This window comes from Prionailurus viverrinus, chromosome A3 (assembly GCF_022837055.1).
Source record: "Prionailurus viverrinus isolate Anna chromosome A3, UM_Priviv_1.0, whole genome shotgun sequence".
In the NCBI taxonomy this organism is placed as follows: domain Eukaryota; kingdom Metazoa; phylum Chordata; class Mammalia; order Carnivora; family Felidae; genus Prionailurus; species Prionailurus viverrinus.
This window is the reverse complement of record NC_062563.1, coordinates 31,434,900-31,457,764: the sequence shown is the minus strand read 5'-3', so window position 1 is coordinate 31,457,764 and position 22,865 is coordinate 31,434,900. Positions and strand designations below refer to the sequence as shown.

The 22,865-nt window shown below is 43.0% G+C and overlaps 1 protein-coding gene across 6 annotated transcripts in view; it reads left to right on the top strand.

Moving 5' to 3' along the window:
• Nucleotides 1–22,865, top strand: part of SLC23A2 (solute carrier family 23 member 2) — a 136,242-nt gene that overhangs the window by 32,522 nt on the left and 80,855 nt on the right. For 5 of the 6 annotated variants that reach the window (XM_047852836.1, XM_047852839.1, XM_047852835.1 and 2 more), the window contains one exon: nt 6,733–6,796. The exons of the other annotated variant lie outside the window; for it this stretch is intronic. Coding sequence is in view for 2 of the 5 variants with exons in the window: in XM_047852839.1 (XP_047708795.1) it covers nt 6,767–6,796 (30 nt within the window). In the remaining 3 variants the exon portion in view is untranslated. The remainder of the gene's footprint in view (nt 1–6,732; nt 6,797–22,865) is intronic. 6 annotated transcript variants of the gene reach the window in all.

Genomic DNA, 22,865 nt, shown 5'->3' with positions numbered 1-22,865 from the left:
TTGGGCTAAGATACGTGGCCTTGCCTGTGTTGTGTGCATGTGTGCTTGTAAAATCAGTATCACAACATACTCTCTGGATGGAAGTCTGATTATGATTACCATGGTTGTGTACTCTGCAGTAACTTTTTTCTCTTTTCCTGGTATCCACTTTCTTTAGACCGGTACTGTTCGATACAATTATAATGGGAGTCCCCCATATGTGATTTTTCTAGTAGCTCTAGTAAACAAAGTAAAAAGATATAGGTAATATTAATTTTAGTAATAGGTTTTATAACCGAATATATTAAAAAATTATCGTTTCACGTAATATAAAATTATTAGTAAGATGTGCTTTTTTTCCCCATAGTAAGTCTTTGGAGTTTGATGTGTATTTTATACTTAACAGCACATCTCAGTTGGGCTGACCACGGTTCAAGTGCTTAGTAGTCCCATGGGGCTGGTGCTCTTGGGTTGGGTGGCTCAAGGCCCACATTGTTTTTAAGTACATTAAGTAGTGTTTTCAACTTTTAAGCTTTTGGATTTTTGGGTATTTCATAACATAAGCCACTTGTATTCATGGGCTGTGTAATACCATATACTCATCATCAAACGATGCTTTTTTCAGCTTCCCTTTCTCATTTTTTTCCCTGTCAAATTGAGAGGTTTCCCATTGCCTGGAAAATGGTTCTGAACCGGTTCAATTAATTTGCTTGATAAGGCAGTATTTTCTAGATGTTATTTCATTTATTCCCTGGCTTGAGAAGAAAAAAAAATTTTTTTAATGTATTTAAAATTTACATACATGTATACAGATTTTTTAAACTAGTTTTCTCTTTTACCTAAGAATCACAAATGTTTTATAGCTTATGATTTTAGATATAATATTAGCTTATGATTTTAATAAGTTAATGTTTATGTTTATATACATAAAATATTAAATATAAATTTTGCATTATATATAAATGTAATTTTAGGTTATAATACATTGAAGTTTAGGGTCCAATGAATAGTTCTCATTTCTTTAAATTTTTAAATTTTTTAAGTTTATTTCTTTCTTTATTTTGAGAGAGAGAGAGCATGAGCAGGAGAGGGGCAGAGAGAATTTCTGCACTCACAGTGAGGAGCCCCCATGTGGGGCTTGAACCCACCAACTGTGAGATCATGACCTGAGTGGAAATCAAGAGTTGGATGCTCAACAGACTGAGCCACCCTGGCATCCCTCTTCTTTTTTTTTTTTAATTAACTTTTTAATTTTAATTCCAGTGTAGTTACCATATAGTGTTAGATTAGTTTCAGGTGTATAGCATAGTGGTTCAATAATTCTGTTCATTACTCAGTGCTCCCCTTTTTTAGGGTCCAGTTGAATATTTCTCATTTTTTTTTTTAAATTTTTTTTTTCAACATTTATTTATTTTTTGGGACAGAGAGAGAGCATGAACGGGGGAGGGGCAGAGAGAGAGAGGGAGACACAGAATCGGAAACAGGTTCCAGGCTCTGAGCCATCAGCCCAGAGCCCGACGAGGGGCTCGAACTCACAGACCGCGAGATCGTGACCTGGCTGAAGTCAGACGCTTAACCGACTGCGCCACCCAGGCGCCCCTTCTCATTTCTTTTTTTTTTTTTTTTAATTTTTTTTTTTTTCAACGTTTATTTATTTTTGGGACAGAGAGAGACAGAGCATGAACAGAGGAGGGGCAGAGAGAGAGGGAGACACAGAATCGGAAACAGGCTCCAGGCTCTGAGCCATCAGCCCAGAGCCTGATGCGGGGCTCGAACTCACGGACCGCGAGATTGTGACCTGGCTGAAGTCGGACGCTTAACCGACTGTGCCACCCAGGTGCCCCTCATTTCTTTTAAAATGAAGAATTTTACCTAGAAACATGTGAAGAAGTGCAGTACAGTACTGTCTTTAGATGACAACAGCCTTTGGAAGTAGCTGAAGAGAACACAGGGCTGTGAGGAAATACAGGAAAATCGGGAGTCCTCCACTCTGAAAGTTTGCAGAACGTTGGAGTGCCTCCCTTCTGACCACACCTTTTGGTTTCTTTAGTTACTCAGCTGCTGTCAATAAGTCCTTGGAAATGAGGGGCTAAGCATCTCGTTACAAGGATTTGAGTGCCTTAATTTCACCTAGTTTGTCTTGCCTGCGTATTTATTTTAGTACTGTCCTTAGGCAGTGATTTAAGGTTTAAAAATGAAAATAGGGGTTCCTGGCTGGCTTCATCGATAGAGCATACGATTCTTGATCTTGGGGTTGTTGAGTTCGATCACCACGTTAACTGTAGAGATTACTTTAAAAAACGAAATCTTTAAAATGACACACTGTAGAAAAAGCAAAAATCAAAAAAGAGCAAAAAGTCATCCTGTCATCTGGAGGTAATCACAAAATCACCAGACACTGGTGTTTTTCCTGTTTTCCATGTGTGTATGTACACACTGTAATGGAAGTGTTCAGTGTGTTTTGTAACCCGCCTTTTCCTCCTTTCAGGGACACGCTCAACACATTATCTTTCATGTCAGTGGGTACTTCTGTTACCAAAATTTTAAGTCCCCACAATATTCTAAGAATGTATCCATAATTTAACCAACCAGTTTAGACATTAGTATTTTCCCCTCCAGTTCTGGATTGTTCTGTGTACTCTTTTAGGTGAACGTTCTCATAATGAAAAATTGAGCCTATTTTAATTATTTTGTTAAATTCCTTATGAATAGAATTATTGGGTCAAAGGCTGTGTGTATTTTTAGAGCTTTTGATGTTGTTAAATGACCATCTAGAAATGTTAAGCCAATTATTATTCCCACCAGCAGTTAATGCAAGTGCCTGCCTATTGAAGGGATGTTAAGCAATTATTCAGTAGTGTTAAGATTTTTTGAATGATTTACAAGCAGTAGATTCTGATTTCATGTATGCTCTTTTATATTTCCATATTTTTTATAAGAAAGCTTATACATGATTATATTCCTGTCAGCAATACAGTGAGAATCACATTAAATGAAAAAATAAAAAGCAAATTTTGACAGTATTTGGAATTCTTACAGCCAAGCAGACTACTTTAAAAAAATTTTTATTTTATTTATGTTTTTAGTTTTTTTTTTTTTTTTTGAGAGGGTGAGAGTGAGTGGAGGAGGGACAGAGGGAAGGAGTGGGGGGAGAGAATCCCAAGCAGGATGCGCACTGTTAGCACAGAGCCTGTTGGGGGGCTCAGACTCACACACCATGAGATCATGACCTGAGCTGAAATCAAGAGTTAGACTCTTAAGTGACTGAGCCGCCCAGGTGCCCCCAAGCAGACTATTTTTAAGCGTGTATGGTTAAGGTGTTCTGAAGCCCAGTTTACCAGAGAACCAGAAGCCTTCCTGACTCGGTGGCTCTCTGGATAAATTTTAGATGTACACTTTATTCTCTGAAATTGTATTTTTTGTTAGCCAAAGCTTAGGAACCAAGTAGATTAAGAAAAATGTGGATTTCTCATTGAGTGAGCCCAAGAAGAGCGTACATTTGAACGACGAGGGATACTTGGTATGAATTGTGGTTGTTGCTTTGGAGGGGATGGCAAAGCAAAGTGTGTGATTTGATTTTGATTTTGAGGTGTCTGGGAAGGATTTTCTGAGGAATTGGTGATTTTACCAGAGATCTCAAATGTGAATAGGAATTCCCTGGATGTGCCCTCCTTCCAGATGGAGAGAACAGTGGACGGTGACCTCCAGCCTTCATCTTTACAAAGCCTGCCATTTTCAAGGCCACACCAGTCTGTTGCCCCGCCCTCCCCTTACCTTTGCGCCTCCGTCTACCAACTTCTTTTTTTTTTTAATTTTTTTTTTCAACATTTATTTATTTTTGGGACAGAGAGAGACAGAGCATGAACGGGGGAGGGGCAGAGAGAAAGGGAGACACAGAATCGGAAGCAGGCTCCAGGCTCTGAGCCATCAGCCCAGAGCCCGACGCGGGGCTCGAACTCACGGACCGCGAGATCGTGACCTGGCTGAAGTCGGACGCCCAACCGACTGCGCCACCCAGGCGCCCCCCGTCTACCAACTTCTTAACCGTTCCTAATGTTCCTTGAGAATGTTGCCTCCTGGCTTGCTCCTTTTCTTTCTGCTGTGTCTTCTAACATTGTCTCTGTGTTGTTGGCTCCTCCCGCCTCCAATCCAAACCTCACCCTCCCTTCACAGGATCTTTTTTGGAACTTTTATTTCCAGTTACTTCCACTTTCCTGGGCCTTGTTCTCTCCCAGATGACACGTTTGGAATCTTGAGCTCGAGAGCGTCTTCTCTGCACACATCCTGTCCTTCCCTAGGTCTCTTTCATTCTCATCTCCTAGTTCTTGATCCTCAGGCACTCCGGTGCTCTCTGGCTTCCACTTCCCTTCCTCACCCTTTTTACCTGCTGCGGACTCCTCAGGGAGTCATGTGACTGTCCTCTTGCTGACATCTTGGTTTCCTCACTGAATTGTCTGGGTGACTTCCCAGCCTTCCTCAGTGGCACAGTCCTGCTGTTGTAACTTCTCTGTGTTGTTGTTTTGTTTTGTTTTGTTTGTCCGTCATGCTCTGCTGGAGAGAAACCAGGTATCAGAGTGACTTTTTCTATCACCCATGTCCAAGTTCTGGGCTCAGCCAGACCCTTGACTTTGTTGTTGTTGTTGTTCCTTATGTCATCTGTTCACTCCTCTAGTTTCATCCTCCACCTGTCCTCTCCACCATGACTTCTGCTTCTTAGTTCATTAAGAAGTCCTCAGATAAATGATCCCCTCAGCTTCCTGCCCTCCTACCTCCTCGAGTATTGAGAAATAGTAACTATCTGAATACATCTCTGCCCACTTTATTCCATTTCCAGAGGAAATGAGGCAATCCCACTGATGGTCTGTGTGGAGCTGTTGTAACAGATTCTAAGTTTTCCTGCTGTGGTCACAGGAGAACTGCTTCCTGTTCCCTGGTTTATGGAGATAGGTTTGTGTTTTCACAGGAGGTAGGGTCTTAGAAGTGGCGTGACCCTTGGAGAGGAGCAGGTTAAATGACCTCTTGAGATGATGGAGCTCAAATGTGGCCCAGTCAGGAGTCTGGAATCTCCATTGCCTCTTCAGTGGCCTTGCCTCATTGTAAATGAAAATCCCCCTAAGGGGGAGGTGGGATTGGAGGTGATGAGGACATCAGATGTGTTTGTAATTAAAGAAAAATAGATAATGGATATACATGGAACAAAATTTAAGAGGTCCTGAGGACAGTCAAGGCAATTAAGTCTCCCTCCTTGTCTGATTGCCTCTCCCTTCTCAGCAGGCAACTACTTGTACCAGTTTTTATGCATCTGTTTTGTGTATCCTTTAAGAGTCTGCTTTTTAATTGTGAGATTTCAAATGTAAAAAAAATCAAAGAATGAACACTCATATGCCAGATACTCAGATTTAATAAATCTAAACATGCTGTTTTTGCCTTAGGCCTTCCTTCCTTTCTTCCTTCCTTTTAAAGAAAATAAAACATTTTAGATACTCTGTATTCTTTACTAGTGTCCTCTCCTTCCCTTCTCTCCCAGAGGTAACCCTGCATCGATATTTTCACTTTTGAATTACATGTTTATACACCCATAAACCCACATCACATACACTATTGACTACATGATTTAAAACCTTAAGTAAGCGATTTCATGTGATACGTGTTCTGTAGTCTGCTCATTCAGGAATGTTTTCAAGGCATGCTGACCTGAGTAGCTAGATAGAGTTCATTTGAACTGCTCTTTTTAAATTCTGTTTAAGTAGCAGAACTTAACTTTTATATTCTGTTGATGTATTGGTTATGTACTGTTAAAAACAGGGTCAAGATGCTGAGAAGTGACATTGCCGGATCATAGTGCACACACCTCTTCAACCTGCTAGCTGCCACCAAATTGTTTTGCCTAGTGTTTGAACCAATTTACATTTCTGGCAAGAGAGTGGGAAAATTCCTGTTTATCCACAGTCTTCCCAACAGTTGGTATTATTAAACTCTTTTGTACTGGCCTTATCTGATGGGTGTGGGATGACCTCTCATTAGCAGCGATATGCCACATTGGTTTATCCATTCACTGGCTAAAGGTGAATGATTCCAGGTTTGGGCTATCATAAATAAAGCCATCATAAACATTTATGTGCACGTTTTGGATCGAGCAGAAGTTTACATTTACGTAATGAACAGGAGTAACATTACTGGGTCATAGGGTAAATGTGTCTTTTAACCTTATAAGGAATGGCCAAACTTTTTCCAAAGTGGTTGTGCCATTTTATGTACTGACCAGGACAGTATGGGAGTCCCAAATGCTCTGTGTCCTGATCAGAACTTGGTGTATCGTCTCAGCAGTTTTCATGTTTGTTTTCTCCGTTCTGATAAGTATGTCCTATATTTTTTTTAACCCAAATAATTAAATTGTAAAAACTGGCTATTTTAAAATGACTTAAAGTAATTGATTTTTGCCCTTCTTGCTCTTTGACACCCCCCCCCCCCCCCCCCATTCAAAATCCGAGCGTTGTGTTAGGAGAACCCAACAGTGATAAGAGGTGGTAGGGTGTAGTGGAGCATTTGCAGGCTGCTGATAGGAAATTTGGTCAGGGTAGTTTTCTTGCTGCTTTCAGCAAAGTTCTCTTAAGTTATGGACTCTTTGATTCACCGGCTGGACTTTTTAGTTTTATTTCTGGAAAATATGTATTAAAACTTTACAGTGAAGAGCGTGGAGTCCCTATTTTAATGACCTCACCCACCTACTTGTGATTTTTTCCCTCTCTCCAGGCCTTGAATAAGATTTGAGAATGCTTGTTCCATTATGAAAAACAGAAGTGCAGAAACCACAGAGGTAGGTAACACCCTTCTTTTATAGAACAAAACACGTGAGGCCCACTAGTTAATGACTCTCCTGCACATACGCCACTGTGCTTAGTCTGCAGTGTGGGCTTCTGGACTCCCAGTGAAGTGCTTTCTCCCGCTAATCCTTGTGTTCTGCATGGTGCTGACTAGGCCGTGCTGTGGTGTGAATCTTGGGTTTGGAGGATGCAGTCTTTATAATGGATTTACTTTGAGAGCCGGAGAAACTTGATTTTACTTTCAGTGCTGGAGTTCTGGCATGTGCTGTCAGTACACATTCTGAGTCATGCTTTGAGACCATGAACAAGTAGCCTTTAAATGTCAGAGAAGCCAAGCCCGTTTATTGAAGTCTTTGATAGTCAAGGTGAACAGTCAATTTACTCATCTCATCCAGATGTTTACCCTTGATCATGAAGCTACCGTTTGAAGGAAAATAACATTCATCTGGGTTTGAAATGTGTACTGATCCATTTCCTTTTGAAAATTTAGTAACTGGGGTTAATTCTAAAATGTGTTGTTTTGCCACATTGCGTCTGTGCCTACATTTTTTTTTTTTTTAAAGAGTATAGTTTTGGTAATTCTAATATAACCACATATGAAATGGAAGCTTTTTTTCTGTCACGTAACCCGGCTCCTTTTTTCTTATTGCTTCACCGTTGTTAGTTAGCATACTGACTTAGTAACATGGCTCAAGATGGTTCTTGCAGCTAGCGGGAAGGAGAGGACGTACTTCCATGCACATCCCATTGGCCAGAACATAGTCATGTGGTCACATCTAGCTGCAGGGGAAGCCGGGAGATGTTGCCTGAATTTTGTTGGTTGTGTCCCCAGCTTAAAATCAAGGGGTTTTGTAATAATAAATTGAGAGAGGACTGCTGTTGGAGACACCTGGTGGTCTCTGACACTTCTGATGAAATACAGACATTGCACATAGAGCAACGCATAGTTGGAAGTAAGTTGTATATAAAGTGTTTTTTAATTCTGTTTAGCTTTCTGTATGTTTGAAATTTTCCGGAAGTTTATTGAGGCCGTTTTGTATTTTCCAATTTACTTTACCAAGTGCCAGTTGAATGTTGTAACACTAGGGGGTGCTGTAAGTCAGCGCCTTTGCTCTTCGTGTTTCCAGAATTATTTCCCCACCCCAAGTTGGCTCATTACAGAATCAGAGTAGTTTCTGTCCAGTTGATAATCCTAAACTTTCTCTGTTGTTTTACTCCATTTTTCAACATTAAAATGTCAGTATATAACATTTATTTGGAAAAGCAGAAATAACCACCCAGATATAAGGATGTTTTCTCAAAACAGTTCAGATTTTGTCCTTAAAAGGAAAACATAAACCAGAGATTACATTAATCAAATATTTTCAAATGCGTAATGATTTCTGAAGAGTTCAACATTTTTTTCAGTATTTGTTTTAAGGTTAGCCTTTTAGTTGCTTTGCATATTTTTTTGGTCCTAGATTTACTACACTTCCAGGCACTAAGATTTCAACTACTTCTGATTTGTCCCTTAATAATGGGAGGGACATAAAACTTAGAAAATCAGGGGAATGTAAAGAAGAAATACTCAGAATCCTGCTTTACAGAAATGACTAAAGTAATCGGTGTATTGCCACCTCCTTTGCTATAAGTATACTTGTGCGTGCATGTATACGATACTTTACAAGGTGAGCAAATCATGAGTTAATGCTAGTGTTTGGCATGTTTTTTCTGTGTTCATTTTTTATTATTATTTTTTTTTTAATTTTTTTTTCAACGTTTTTTTATTTATTTTGGGGACAGAGAGAGACAGAGCATGAACGGGGGAGGGACAGAGAGAGAGGGAGACACAGAATCGGAAACAGGCTCCAGGCTCTGAGCCATCAGCCCAGAGCCCGACGCGGGGCTCGAACTCATGGACCGCGAGATCGTGACCTGGCTGAAGTCGGACGCTTAACCGACTGCGCCACCCAGGCGCCCCCTGTGTTCATTTTTTAAACCAATTTTATTTTTTATTTTTATTTTGAGAGGGGGGAGAGGGAGCGCGTGTGCAGAAACAGAGAAGGGTCAGGGAGAGAGAGAGTCTTTAAGTAGGCTCCTTGCTTTCAGTGCAGAGCCTGACATGGGGCTCAGTCTCACAAACCATGAGATCATGACCTGAGCCAACATCCAGAGTCAGATGCTTAGCTTAACCTACTGAGCCACCCAGGAGCCCATTCTGTGTTTATTTTGTAATGACCTACCTTTCTGAAGTATTTTATTCTGAGTTTTTAAACTCATTTTCTGAGTTAGACTCATTACCTGTAAATCATTACTTTGTCTTTCCATTTCTAGTATTAGAACTTTTTTTTTTTAAGTTTATTATTATGAGAGAGTGCACAAGAGCACAAGAGTTGGGAGAGGGCAGAGGGGGAGAGAGAGAATCCCAAGCAGGCTCCATGCTGTCAGCCAGAGCCCAACTGGGGGAGGGGGAGTTCCATCTCACAAACTGTGAGATTGTGACCTGAGCCAAACTCAAGAGTAGGACACTTAACCTACTGAGCCACCCCGGCGCCTCTCCAGTGTTAGAACTTTTAAAACCTTTTTTCATATTGTAGGAATTAGGACAGCCTTCTATAGTGGAGGCTATCAGACTCCATCTGTTTCTGGCTTTAATGGGTACCACTTGGGGTTTTTCGGAGTGAGTATCACTGGCTCTCGGCATGAGATAGGGATTCTTTTGGAGGACTTGTTTTCTTCTGTGTCGAATGTGCTAAGAGTTATTTGAAAATTGATGATGAGTTTTATCCAGAGCCTTTTTGGTTTTCGTTGGTCTTATAGGCTTTCTTCTTTCTACCTGTTGATGTGAGTTGTGATACTAGGTTTTTTTCCTTTTCGTTGTTAAGTTGGAGATCAAGATGGTACTAGATTTCTAAAATGGTTCACCAGTCTTTTTCTCCTTTTCCAGTGCTCTGCAGCTGAGTAGCATAGGAAGTGACTATTCCTTAGTGCCTGGAGACATTTGCCTGGGAAGCTAATTGGGCCTGTGCATTTTTGAGTGGAAGGTTTCCATCTGCTTTGGCCTTGGGAGGTGTGTTCAAGAACCTTCTTGGATGTATTTATCAAATTTATCTTTTTTTTTCTTATTTTCTAGCTAATTTTTCTTTCTCTAATTTCTTACGCTTTGTGTATGATATTTTATTGCTTATTCTTCCTTTTCGTAAGGGTGTGCTTACAGTTTCAGCTTCACCTTTGACCCAACAGTTATTTTGGAGAAAGGTTGAAAATTTTGAAGTTGTTAGGCTTTGTTGGTTAATAATTCTTTTGATCTCTTTGGGCATTATCCTCAGGCAGTGAGGAAAAAATAAACGCTCCTTTTTTTGGGGGTTGAACTTTTCATTTGCGATGATGGTCAGTTTTCACAAATGCTCTTTAGCCAATGAAATTAGGTTCTGTTTTCTGTGGGATGCACAGTCTGGTTCCTATCATATTTGCTTTATTCATTTTATTGGTCAGGTTTTCTAATTGATAAGAAAACTCACATGGAGATGCAGCCTATGCCCCTGTCCCTCCACCCTCTTGCACCCATCTTCTTGGAGACAGGTGTGTTTATGAACCTTTTTTATGTCCATGAAGTAATGTTTGGAAATAAAAACTGACATGATGCTTAATTTGTGAATTTTTTACTTTTTACAATGTGAAGTTTGCCCCGTTTATTACTTTTCCCGCATTTATTACTTCCTAGCATGATTTCATTGTGTCTGTTACTTAAAAGATCACGAGGCAGAATTACTGTTGCTTTACTTGTGTGTCACTTTAAGGTATATTGTTGGGTGTTGGTGTTTATTTTCTGGTGCATCTGAGAATAGGCTGAATTTAACTCATTTACAGTTTGGTTTGTGTTTTAGTCTGTAATGTTTCAAATTTTAATGTGGTTTCCTTTAAAACACACACACACACACACACACACACACACACACACACACACACGCCCCCAAAAACCCATCCCTGTTTCTCCAGTAGTTGTTGCTAAGATCTAATGGTGTTTTAAAACTCCTGCCTGTTTGCAAGATGAGGTTCAGCATTATTTTACTGCCTGTCTTCAGTCTTTATTAATGTAATCTTGCTTGATCTGCTTTATTGTTATTACATTTTTCATATCACCTAGCATATGCTTAGAGAATAATTTGACATTGCATTCAGTCTTATAATTAGGTTTATCTTCATTATTTAGTTTTGCCCTGACCTTGACGGTTGGGGTTGGCATACATGATTAGCAGCCCTGTGTATTAGTGGCCTCCCTGGATTTTGCCTCTTACGTGGTTGGAATAATAAACCTCAACCTCTCAGCCTCCCCCCACCCCCTTTTTCTTAGCCTGCGCATGTCTGAGGTTGCATTTTTTGGTTTTCCTACATTAAGGGCAGGTTGTGTGGGTATAAAATTCTTTGGGGAAACCTTTTCCTCGGTTCTCTGTCTTCACTTTCTATTGCCTTCTGGCATTTTCATGCTGCCTTGGAAAATCCTGGGGCTCATCTTTATCATTGCTATTAAGTAAATCAAATATTTTCTCCTTCTCTCTGGATGTTTCTACACCTTTTTCTTCCTGTAGCTAAATTATTTTGCCAGGATGTGACCAAGTATAGGTTTTTTTGTCTCTGATTTTGCATGAATTTGGTGTGCCTTTGTGATCTCTGTGCTCAGATTTTTCTCAATCTCAGAGTAGTTTTTATTCTGTATCTTTTTTATATTTTCTATCCCATTGGTTCTTTATAAAAAAAGTTTTATCGAGATGGAATTCACACACGACAAAGTTCTCCCCTTTAGCACATACAGTTCAGCGGCCTCCAGTGAATCAGACTTGCATAACCATCACCTTCAAGTTTGGAACATTTTCTTCATCCCATAAAGAAATCTCAAACTCATTAACAGTCCCTCCCCATTCTTGTCCCCCATCTCCACCCCAGCCCCAGGCAACCACTAATCTACTTTCTGTCTCTCAAGATTTGCCCTGTCTGGACATTTCATGTAAACGGGAGCCCTACAACATGACTGGCTTCTTTGTTCTCTTTAAGTCCAGTCAAGGAGCACAGGTTGTTCATGTCTTGGTTTTGCTCTTTGCTTTTGTCCCTCTGTGGTTCTCATCTGTGGACTGTTAACTGCCTTTCTGGACTTCTCCTTGTCTGCCCATGTTTCTTTAGCTTGTCCTCCACCCATTAGTTTTCTGCTACTTCCTCCAGTTTTCACTTGTGTTTGTCACTTCTTTAACACCCCCAGCTTGTCATCTTTTGGTCCTGTTCCCCTTTTTTAAAAAAAATAACAACTGTTTTGTTTTTTTTTAATTCTTCACTCTTTTGTTCCAAATTGAAATTTTCTTTTGGTTCCAGCAGTTTAACCTTTTTGAGGTGAGAATCTTCATAGAACATCCCGAGGACAGTTCTTGTGTTCAGGGTACAGGGACTGGATTATTTTTTCCGTAGGCTATCTACTGGGTCTTCTCTCCCGGTTCACTTTGGAGTGAGGGGCCTTCTGGTCTCCCTGGGCGTGTCACCCCGATGCTTTGGGTGTGTCACATGTGACCTATGCTCTGGGGACCTGTGGGGGTGAGTCTCCTGCTCCTGGACACTGCAAGCACTTGGCTCCCAACCTCCTCCTCAGCTTCTACTGTGGCCTCTCCTCCAGTCAACTGGCATCTTTCTCTTGTGCCCACCGCGGACTTCCCTAAGATCATTCATGGATGAGTCACTCTCAGGCTGCTCTCTAGGTTGTCCTGTCTCCTCTGCCTTTATCACATCTTTCAAGATGTACTCTGCTGCTGGTGGATGCCCCTTCTGCCCGGCTGCTTCTCCTCTGAGCCTGTGGTCCCCGTGTGGTGTTGGAGAGATGGAGGTGGTACTTGCCCTCTCACAGCACATCCCCAGGGGCCCAGAGGCCCACCGCCCAGGCTTCTGGCAGGCCCTGGCCTGGAGTCAGGACCGGAAAGGACAAAGTCCCGAGTACGGGTGTGGCTCCTTCCGTCTTATGGGTACCAGAGGCACGTGCCTCTGTGTTTCTTCAGGCGCTTCGACTCTCCAGTGGGGCCTCTGCAGCTGGGACCTGCACAGCGGGTACCACACGCAGCCGGGCTCCAGCCCTTGGCTCTCCGTATTGCAGTTACTCGTGGCTTTTCCTATCATTGGAGTGAAGACATCATGCCTTGAAAATGTATTTTTAATCTTTGAAAGGCTTTGACCTTTGAAAACAATTGTTTTGGGGCTCCCAAGGGGGGAAATGAGAAATTACCAGGAAGCAAAATTAATCCCCCCCTTTCACGGAGCTGAAAGCAGTGTGGGTGAACTTGTTCATCTGAACAGAGTGTTTGGAAAGATAGGTTTTAATTACCTTTGTTTGTGTGGGTTTGAGAAATGTAATCCCAGCGACTGGTTTCCACAATAGAATATCCAGGTGCCACGTAGAAACCTGCTACAGACTTGAGGGTAAGCGGGCCGAATTAGAAGTGTGCAGTAACCGTTCGTAACCAGGTGGTGGCTGTTGTGTAATACAGATGGATAGCATTTCTGACTAGGTGGTGTGGTTATACAATTTTGGCGAGCCTGTGTGGGTTATAAAAGCTGAAATTCCTTCGGTACCTGAAGTGTCTCAGGCTGAGCATTAGAACGGTCCCAGCCCAGCACAGATGCCAGCAGAGAGTTGGTGGGGGGGATGCTAATGAACGAATGTTTTTGTGGACAGGGTAAGATTTCCTTCTGCAGGTAAGACCATTTCTTGGTACGTGAACTCTTTGCTTTGGGGGAATTAGCGTCTGTGTATGTGTCTCTGTCTGCATGTGCATCTGGGGCTGCAGGGTCCGTTTCCGCACGCACGCATCTGTGACCATGTGCTCCCGTCCGTGGCTGTGTGTCTGGTTTTCCGAAGATGCACAACTATGTCTGCGTGTGTGTCTGTGGGCGGGTGAGGAGCCTGCGGCTCCAGCTTGCCCAGCTGTGTTACTAGAAAGTCTCCAGCCTGAGTTTCTCAGTGCCATCTGACAATATTTAAATAACCGAACATTAGCATTTATACAACTCTTAGAAGGTAGTGCCCTTCATTAAACATGTGAGAAAGAGTGACCTTAGAACCCCATTTGCAACAGCTGAAATGTCAGATACGGTGTGTTTCAGGTGCTTGTTTACCTTGTCTGAGTGAGGTCCAGCCCCCAGCCATCCAAGGCTTTGTGTGCCTTTTATGTTTTCTTTTATGCAGAATTTTCGGGGTTCAAGGAAAACTGAGTACACAAACAAAAAGGAGTACAGACTAAACAAACTTCATGGAGAGCTGGATTGATGGAGAGCTGTATTGATGAATACATCAATTTTTTAATCCTATAAGGTTGGGGGATTATCAAAATGTTAGGTTCAGACACTAAAAAAAAAAAGCTGTACATGTGTAGCACAGGATTCTAAGTGGTTGCAGTCTCTGTATTGAATGGATTTTTTTTTATGAATTAGGAGGAATATGTTCCTTTGCAGAAAAAAACTATATGACGTACTCCCAGGCATGAGATGTTTATTGACGGTCAGGGAAAAGGCTCCCATTTATTGAAGGTCAGGGGAAACCTATTATTTTGATCACTGTGTACTTGGGGTTAACCTGGAGAAGAATTACAGCGTCTCAGCCCCAGGTAATTGCAGTGCAGTTTAGGCAAACCCACATTCAGTCATCAGGTAATCCATCAGTGTAGGTGAAATTTCAGAGTGCCCTTTTCCTTATCTTGGGAAAGTGTGTGAGGAGGAGACCGAAGTCTTGATAAAGTGGGGGTTGCGTGAGGAGAAAAAAGATAACTGCAGAAGAGATTTGCAGATGTAATGGACAGTAGGAAGGAAGCAGGTGGTGGAGGGGACTGAGTAAAGGTGCCAAAGTCCAGCAAAACCAAGCAGGTGTCATGGGCAGTTAGGAAAGGAGGGAAGGACGAGCTTGACCTCTGTCTGCAGGTGAGGGAAGGAAATCTGGCTTTGGCGCTGGGGGCTGGAGGAACTGATAAGAACGTTCCAGAGAGGAATGGTGTAGTCTGAAGAGTAGTTCAGAGGGAGGGCTGATAAGTACATTGAGCTTCAGGCGATGGGGTGAAGGATTGTGGGAAATGCTTCTGCTAGCACCTGAGCCTTTCCCAGTCCAGGCAGCCGTGGCAAAGCAGTTGGAGGTGACTCTGTGCCCTCCGGAGGCTTCCCCTGCAGGAGGAGAGGGAGCACGAGTCCTCAGTTGTGCTGGAAAGGGAGGGTGGAGCCGGGGGCTGGAGCAGCACCAAGGCGGCCACAGGGTTAGCAGGGCACAGGCATCCCTAGAAGTCACCTTAGCACTCAAGTTTGTCTTTGTACTGGGAAAGGGGTGGTGGGGGAGCTGGCAGATGGCAAAGGTCCTTTGGAGGTATGCTGGAGGAGGAAGCTTTTTCCCATTCCTGGATAGTAACTGGGAGGCTTTTCTTAGCTTCTTCCAAAATGACCTTTACACGTAACTGTCTGGGCCTCTGGCGGGTGCTCCTCTTCAGAGCCTCGTGCCGTTGGTGTCTAAGGACACTGAGCAGCTCTCATGCTCTCAGGATTGCTGTGCCTGCCACTTGCCCTTGGCTTTTGTCCAAGGGAAAATCAGCCTCTCTGCCTCTGTTTTCTGAGTTGTGAAAGGGTGAGAATAATAGCCCTTCCGGTATTTTTGTAAGGGTTAAGTGAAATCCTGTTTGTATCTTGGATATAATAGGCAGTCAGTTAATTCTGAGCATGCTCTTATCTTGCTGTTACAATTCCGTACAAAATTAGCTTCCCAGTGGCTCCTAAAACTACCGATTAATAATTTAAGGTAGTCTTTAAATAAAAAGAAAAAAAACCCACTTGTACAAAATGATGTGTTAAATCATATAGTAGAAGTAAATGCGATAAAACTTGATTTTGCTTGAGTTTTCTCAAATATACATTTATATTTTAATTCTGGCCTATATTTTAATTTACTCCATTACCTGTCCTCGCCTCACTTGTACTGGGCACAGGATTTCCCTGAGTGAATCTGGGGGGCAGGGACAAGTTTTGTTTCAGATGTATGACTTGCCTCTGGGAAAATGTTCAAGTTTTCCTTAAATATTTGAGTGCCTTTTATGTGGTGGGCACTGCATCCCTGTCCCTATCCCTGCCTGGTCAGGGAGCTAGACCAAGAAGGCGTGTGCCATGGAAACATGGAAGGGGGGCAGCAAACCCAGGGATGCTTCTTGGAGGAGGAGGCTTCTTGAGCTCCGACCTGGGAACCGCAGGTCATTGTGGCCCAGGTGGATGGTACCTGGGGTGGGAGAGGCATTGTTAGGATAATGAGGCTCAAGGTCTTGTCATAATTGTGTTTAAAGAAAGTTTAGGGAAGAAATTTCTGCTGGATGAGATCAACTGCAGAAGATGTCTGCTAGCTACCACATTAGGTCAGAAGAACAAGGATCCCTGATGAGTTTGTATTTTAAAGCCCCTACACCAGCAGAACATTAGCTGCTTTGACCTTTTACTGTACGCCTGACTCCCATCTTCCCCTAACTGAGCAGTCGATGAGTCAGCGTCTTGCCCTCTGGATCCCATGACCGTCACTTTTCATGGCTCAGCCTGTGTGTAAACTGACATCAGCTTAAATCCAGTTCCCTCTCAGCCTGGATTTAAGAGCTCTCTTAGGATTTAGAGTTCAGTTTGGGTCTAGAGCCTTTTCTTTACCCTGGCCTCTCGGGCCCTGTCTCTAGAAGAGACGGAAGGGGTCTTCTGCAGGCACAGAGTGTTCTTTAACATCTTCTGTTTCATTTTAGCAGTTGGGGGTTTTCACATTATGCTTCATAAAATACTTGTTTTCGAATAGGAATGATCTTCCCTTACCCTGTGGTGTTCCAGGAACATCTGCCATGTCTTCCCAGGGGGCCCTGCGGCCGAGGCCCCCGACTCCATTTTCAGGGGACACCCAGCTAGTCCAGCAATATTTGCCCGAAGCCTATTCTTCCGCCTTCAGAGCAGGGTTGTTGCATGGGGGCACCTCATGGGCTCCAGGGGTATGACCTCTCAAGGACTGTTCCTCCTGGAGTTCTCAGCAGGTTTCTGACATGGAACCTGGCAGCTGACTCTGGGCTCCCCTCCGGAAATCCAGGTTTTATCCGGCTTCTTTTAAACTTCTCCTCCTGAGAGAAAAGTTGACAAACTGAGATGGTGACAGAAAGCTGTCACCAGCTCGTTGCGGGGATTGGAGATTTTCTTGATAGCAGCCATGGAGGTCGTTTGGTATAGGGCTCTGATAGATGCTGAAGAAGGGCCACTCGGAGGCTTTTGTTCTGGGCGGTCTCTTCCTATAGCAAGGAGATAGTACGACACTTTAGCAGTGTCTTCATCTTGCACCACTTGGACAAATTATTTCTATGGGTATGTTACTTGAAGCCCAGAAAATAACCTGATTTAAATTGGGTGCTTGGAATATGCTTTCTATGTCACTCGGCAGGGCATTAGTGACATCAGTGACTTTTAGGCTTGTGTATGTGTGTGTGTGTGTTGACTGAGCCACAGTAAAGTATTTTACCTTGAAACTAGACACCCTTGTCTCATGAGATGTGCTCTGAGGTTTTTTTGTTCTGCTAAATTTCATCGTCTTACAAATTCTGGCTGAGATCATGGCCCACTACTAGTGGGTACTGACTGGCAGTTTGAAAAATAAGAGCAAAAGTTCTTGGAGTGTTTCGGAAAAGGCTGCGGGAGGATCACCCCCCCCCCCCCCCACCCGTTATACCCCATGACCGTAACTGTCATCACAAGATCAAATAATAACCACCCCTAACTGGTTCATTTGCTGCTGCCTAAAGGGAATAATAATAGCTAGGATGAATGTCAGGATTGTAAACTTTCTAAAGCAGGACCCTATGTATTAGGCAACCATTTAAGTCCTTTTATTTAATTAAAAGGAGTTGAACATCTATAAGTTGAGGATATGTGTTCCAATAATCCTTTTTTGTCTTGGATTAAAAGCATTTAGGTCAAATGTTAGCATTTAACAGAATTTAATGGAGCAGCCGCAGTTCAACTATAATCCCCTAATGATGGGATTTAAGCAGAGAGCCACGGATTGGCTTTTAAAATGTGCTTTATCATTGAACCTGGCCGGCTCTGAAAGCTCTTGTTTGTACCTTGGTAAGAACCAAACTACCACTTGGCAAGTTGAGGTTTTGAGTTTCTTTATCCCAAAGTTTTCCTTGTTAGTCATACTCTCAGCTGTCTGGGTAGGTTGCTGCAGAGAAAGTAGTTTTATCCCACCCCAGGTTGTCCATCAAAAGGTGGGGGTAATCTGAGGACCGCTAGCATCAGAACGTTTGTGCGTTTGTTAAAAATGTTCCCGTTGGGGGGGGTTGCGCCTGGGTGGCTCAGTCGGTTGAGCGTCCAACTTTGGCTGAGGTCATGATCTCACTGTGAGTTCGAGTCCTCCATTGGGCTCACTGCTGTCGGCTCTAAGCCTGCTTGTGATCCTCTTCCCCCCCCCTCCCCCCGCCCCTCCCCTGCTCGTGCTCTTTCTCCCCACCGCACCTCAAAAATATTAAAAAAAAAATGTTCCCAGGTCCCAGTATAGGTCTACAGAATCAGAATTTGGAGGAGGGAACATTTTTTAAGTCGGTGGGATTATGGGAGTTTTAAATTGTTTTTTTTTCCTTTGAAAATCTATTTTTACCAAAGTATAGTTCACATACAGTAAATGGATATACATACAGATGGAGCCACCAGAATCACAACCATGGTGTAGAGTATTTCTTCAGTGTTTCCTTCCTTCTGCCTATGGGAGTCCCTCCTCCCTTCCTGCAGTAGATCCCCACTATCTGCTTCCTGTCACCATAGATCAAGGAGTCAGGCAGCATGTCCTGGGTCCAGCTTCTTTCATTCAACATAGTGTCTGTGCATTTTCTCCACGTTTATGCATCAGTAGTTGCTTCCTTTTTATTGCTGAGTATTTTTTGTAGGGACCCACCATGGCTTGTTTATCCATTTGCCTGTCGATGGACCTTTTGGGGTCTTGAATTTGGGGCTGTTATAATGAAGACAGCTTTGAGACTTTGTCCACAGGTATTTGTGTGGAAGAAGTCTGTATTTTGAATAACCTTCCCACGCAAGTCTTAGGCATATGAACTACTGATTCTTTCTATTCTTACTCTTCTTGTATCATTTTGGAGAACTGTAAAAGTTGGATTTGGCATGCATTTATGTTTTTGATGTAGTATTCATTCAATGCCATCTATATGGGGTAAATGTGTAGTTGATTAATGTTTACTGAGTATCCTGTGCTCAGAGCTGGGAATATAAAGATGAATTGTACACAGGAGAATTCTGCCCTTTGGGAGGACTCTTAGTGGTTCCTTCATTCAGCCATTAAGTGCTTTGGACTAGGTACTGCCAGATGGTGATGGGAAGACACATTTTCTTAGGTTTTGCTTCCAAGAAACACAAAGTCTTGGTTAGTAAACTCCGGGAGCAGCTCAGCCTTTAAATTCTGTTTGGATAGTACCATCATACTGCCAAGTCAGGTGGCTGTGGGAAGCCACAGTAGGGAGTTGACACATTCCTGAACAGCAGAGAAATGGTCAGATTAAGTGCAAGAGAAAGGATCACTGGCTGAATAGTTGACCAAAGAAGTGCTGGTTCAATGCTGTTATTCTGCATTTGTTCATGATTATTGGTGGTTCACTTCCTGGAGAAGTGGAAGCTTATTAAATAAAGATCTGAATATTTTACTTTCCTACTTGCTCATAGCAGCATTTGCCAAATTGCTGTTTTTCTACCCTGTCAGGCTGCAGATTTATTTTGAGGTTGAAAAAGATTTTTGTTTTTAGGAGCCAGTGATGGCTTCCTACTTGCTTTAGGATAGTGATTTAAAAAAAAAAAATTATTTGACAGAGAGAGAGGAAAGGGCAGAGAGAGGGAGAGAATCCCAAGCAGGCTCCACGCTCAGCACAGAGCCGGACGCGGGGCTTGATCTCACGAACTCTGTGAGATCATGACCTGACCCGAAACCAAAAGCTGGACACTTAACTCACTGAGTCACCCAGGTGCCCCATAAGTTTGGAATCATGCCATATTTGTCCTTCTGTGACTGGCTTATTTCACTTAACATAGTCTTATGCATGCTATTTTTTTTAAACCTGATTCTTTACATAATATAAGGTGAACATCTTTCCATGTCAGTCATTATTTCTGTGTCCTGTTTTTACTGACCACGTGGTATTTCTTTGTAGGAATATACCATACTTTTGCCATTCAGTTTCCTAGTGTTGAATATTAGATTTTTCCTGATTTTTAGTCTTATTAATAATGTTAATGTGCACAATTTCATACCTAAATCTTTGCATCCTAATTAACAAATATTAAACAGTAAATATATCTATTAATGTTAGAAGTGAACATTAATAGGCCTCTTTTGATACATATAATCAAATTGCCTTTTCATTAGCAAATTTATTTTTCATTAGGAGTGTTTGTCTATTCACTGTCTTACAAATAAGGGATTAAAAACAACCCACATAGTTTAAAAAAAGTACCTCATTTTAATATACTTTCATTTGAGTTAAAAAAAATTTTTTTTAAATGTTTATTTTTGAGAGAGAGCGTGAGCGTGAGAGGGGCAGAGAGAGAGGGAGACACAGAATCTGAAGCAGGCTCCAGGCTCTGAGCTGTCAGCACAGAGCTCCATGTGGGGCTTAAACCCACGGAATGTGAGATCATGACCTGAGCTGAAGTCAGTCACTTAACTGACCAAGTCACCCAGGCATTTCCCCCCCCCCCCCCAGTTTTTTTAATGTTTATTTATTTTTGGGAAAGAGAGTGTGTATGAAAGGGGGAGGGGCAGGGAGAGGGGGAGACACAGAATCTGAAGCAGGCCTCAGGGATTTCTGTTGTCTCGTCTGTTTGTCAGTTTTTGTGAGCTCCCCTGTTTATTCCAACTTTGTGTTAGGGTTCCTATCTAATAGAGCACATTCTTATTATTTTTTCAGATATTTGTGGCTATCCTTATTCTTCCACAGGAATTTTAGCCCCCTTTCTCTTCTTTTGCGGTATTAATTTTTATTGAATTCATATACATTATGTATATCGGAAAATGAATATACGAATAGCACTCTTATTCCAGGGTTGAGTCTTTTTTTCTAGTTATTTAAATCTGCTTTATGATCCCTAGTAATAGTTGACTGTTGTATAAATAAAGGTCATGCACATTTTTTGTGAAACTTAAGTATTTAATGCTATAATTGCCGTTTTTAAAAATGTAATTTATTGTCAAGTTAGCTATGTACAGTGTGCTCTTGGTTTCAGGGGTAGATTCCCGTGATTCATCACTTCCATGCTCATCCCAACAAGTGTCTTCCTCAGTGCCCATCACCCATTTCCTCTCTCCCCAGCTCCCCCACCAACCCTCAGTTCTCTGTATTTAAGAGTCTCTTCTGGTTCACCTCCCTCTCTGTTTGAAACTATTTTTTCCTCTATAATTGCCATTTTAAACAGGATTTGTTCATCCTGTTGTCTTCAGGGGTCGGTAAACTTTTCCATAAACATCTCAGGTTTTCTGGCCCAGATACCCTGTCACGTGTGCTTCTTCCTTGCTGTTGTTTACCACCCATGACAACGTAAAACCCACTCTTACCTGGGGGCCCTGCAAAGCCAGGCAGGGCGGTATTTTGCCAGCTTCGGAACCAGATGCTTGTTGCTGGCATTTGGGGAATGTTTGAGCCAATCAGCGCCAAAGGAGCTCTGCTCACATATTTTGTGCCTAGTTGGCTATCGGTAGATTCTCTGAGTTTCCTACCTCTTGGTTGTGGTTCTCATTTGCTCCTTTCCTTTCAGACACTTCCCTCCTCTTTCTGTCAGTCGAATGATCGCAGTGATGTCCACACCCTGGCTTGTCCCTGACATCCGTGCATCCACGGTGTTACAGATGTGAATGTTGGCTGTTAATCTCCTTTTCCAATATAGTAAGAGTATTAAGCCAGACTGAGTCTTACATTATATTTAGTACCTTTATTTTTTCACAGCGTATTTATTCATTGCACAAATAGCAGGCAACCTTCAATACAGGTGCCAAATTGAACCGCGCGAGCCAGGGATACAGGCAGTGGACGTGTGGTCTGGCTGGGCAGGCAGACGTGATCTCGCTGTATCAGCCATCCATCCTCACGCTTCCTGGATGCCACGGTGAGGTGGCAAGCAGAGGAAGCACTGATTGGAGCTACCCCAATGGAAGGGGGCGAGCTAAAGGGCGTCGATTTGGGAGGCACTGCCTGTACGTGAGCTTGAGGGCTCGTGAGGGACCCAGCACCCGAGAACCTGAAAGATGGAAATGACGGCGCAGTGGGGCCATGCTTCCCAGGAGGCTTCACGGTGACCCTGTGGCCTTGCTGAGGAATTGGGCTGTTATTCTCAGGTACATCAGGACACATCAAAGGGCATGCTGGCTGCGCTTGTGCGGACAAGTGGAGTGTTCGAGCTAGAACAGGAAAGGGAGGCCAGAGGCGGTAGGGCTGTTGGTAAGGTGGTGGCGATGCCGCACAGCGCCTGGAGGGTACGGCTCTGGGAGCTCCTGCTCTGGGGCAGGTGGGGGCTCCTGGAGAGGGAGCTTGGTGGTCCTTGCCCCGTTGGGGCCCCCCCAGAAATCTCAGGTAGGGCAGACGGCACACGGCAAGTCGGGCGGCTGGGCTTCCAGGCCAACCTGGGCCACGTTCGCTCCAGGAGGGGGGCCGGGGGTCTTGCTTGTATAAACGCTGTTAGGGCAGGAATGCTGATTAAAGTTTGAATCCTGCTCCACTGCTTTTGGCTGTGTGTCCTTTGGCAAGTTACTGAGCTGCTCTGAAGCTTACCTTCCCCTTGGAATTAGTGGAATATCATGCAATACCGTTTCCTACTCAGGAGGACAAGGGGCTGTTGATCTGGTGAGGCAGGTGCTTAGCTGGGAGACTGTGGTTGTTGCTCTCACTGTGTTGTTCCTCGTCCTTTTCATCGTTAATGAGCCCCATCACTCATCCCTCAGCTCCTCCTTTCCCTTATCACCGGGTCAGGGGCAAGATAGCAGTGGCTTTGCTTTAGTCTTCCTTTCTCAAGGAGTAG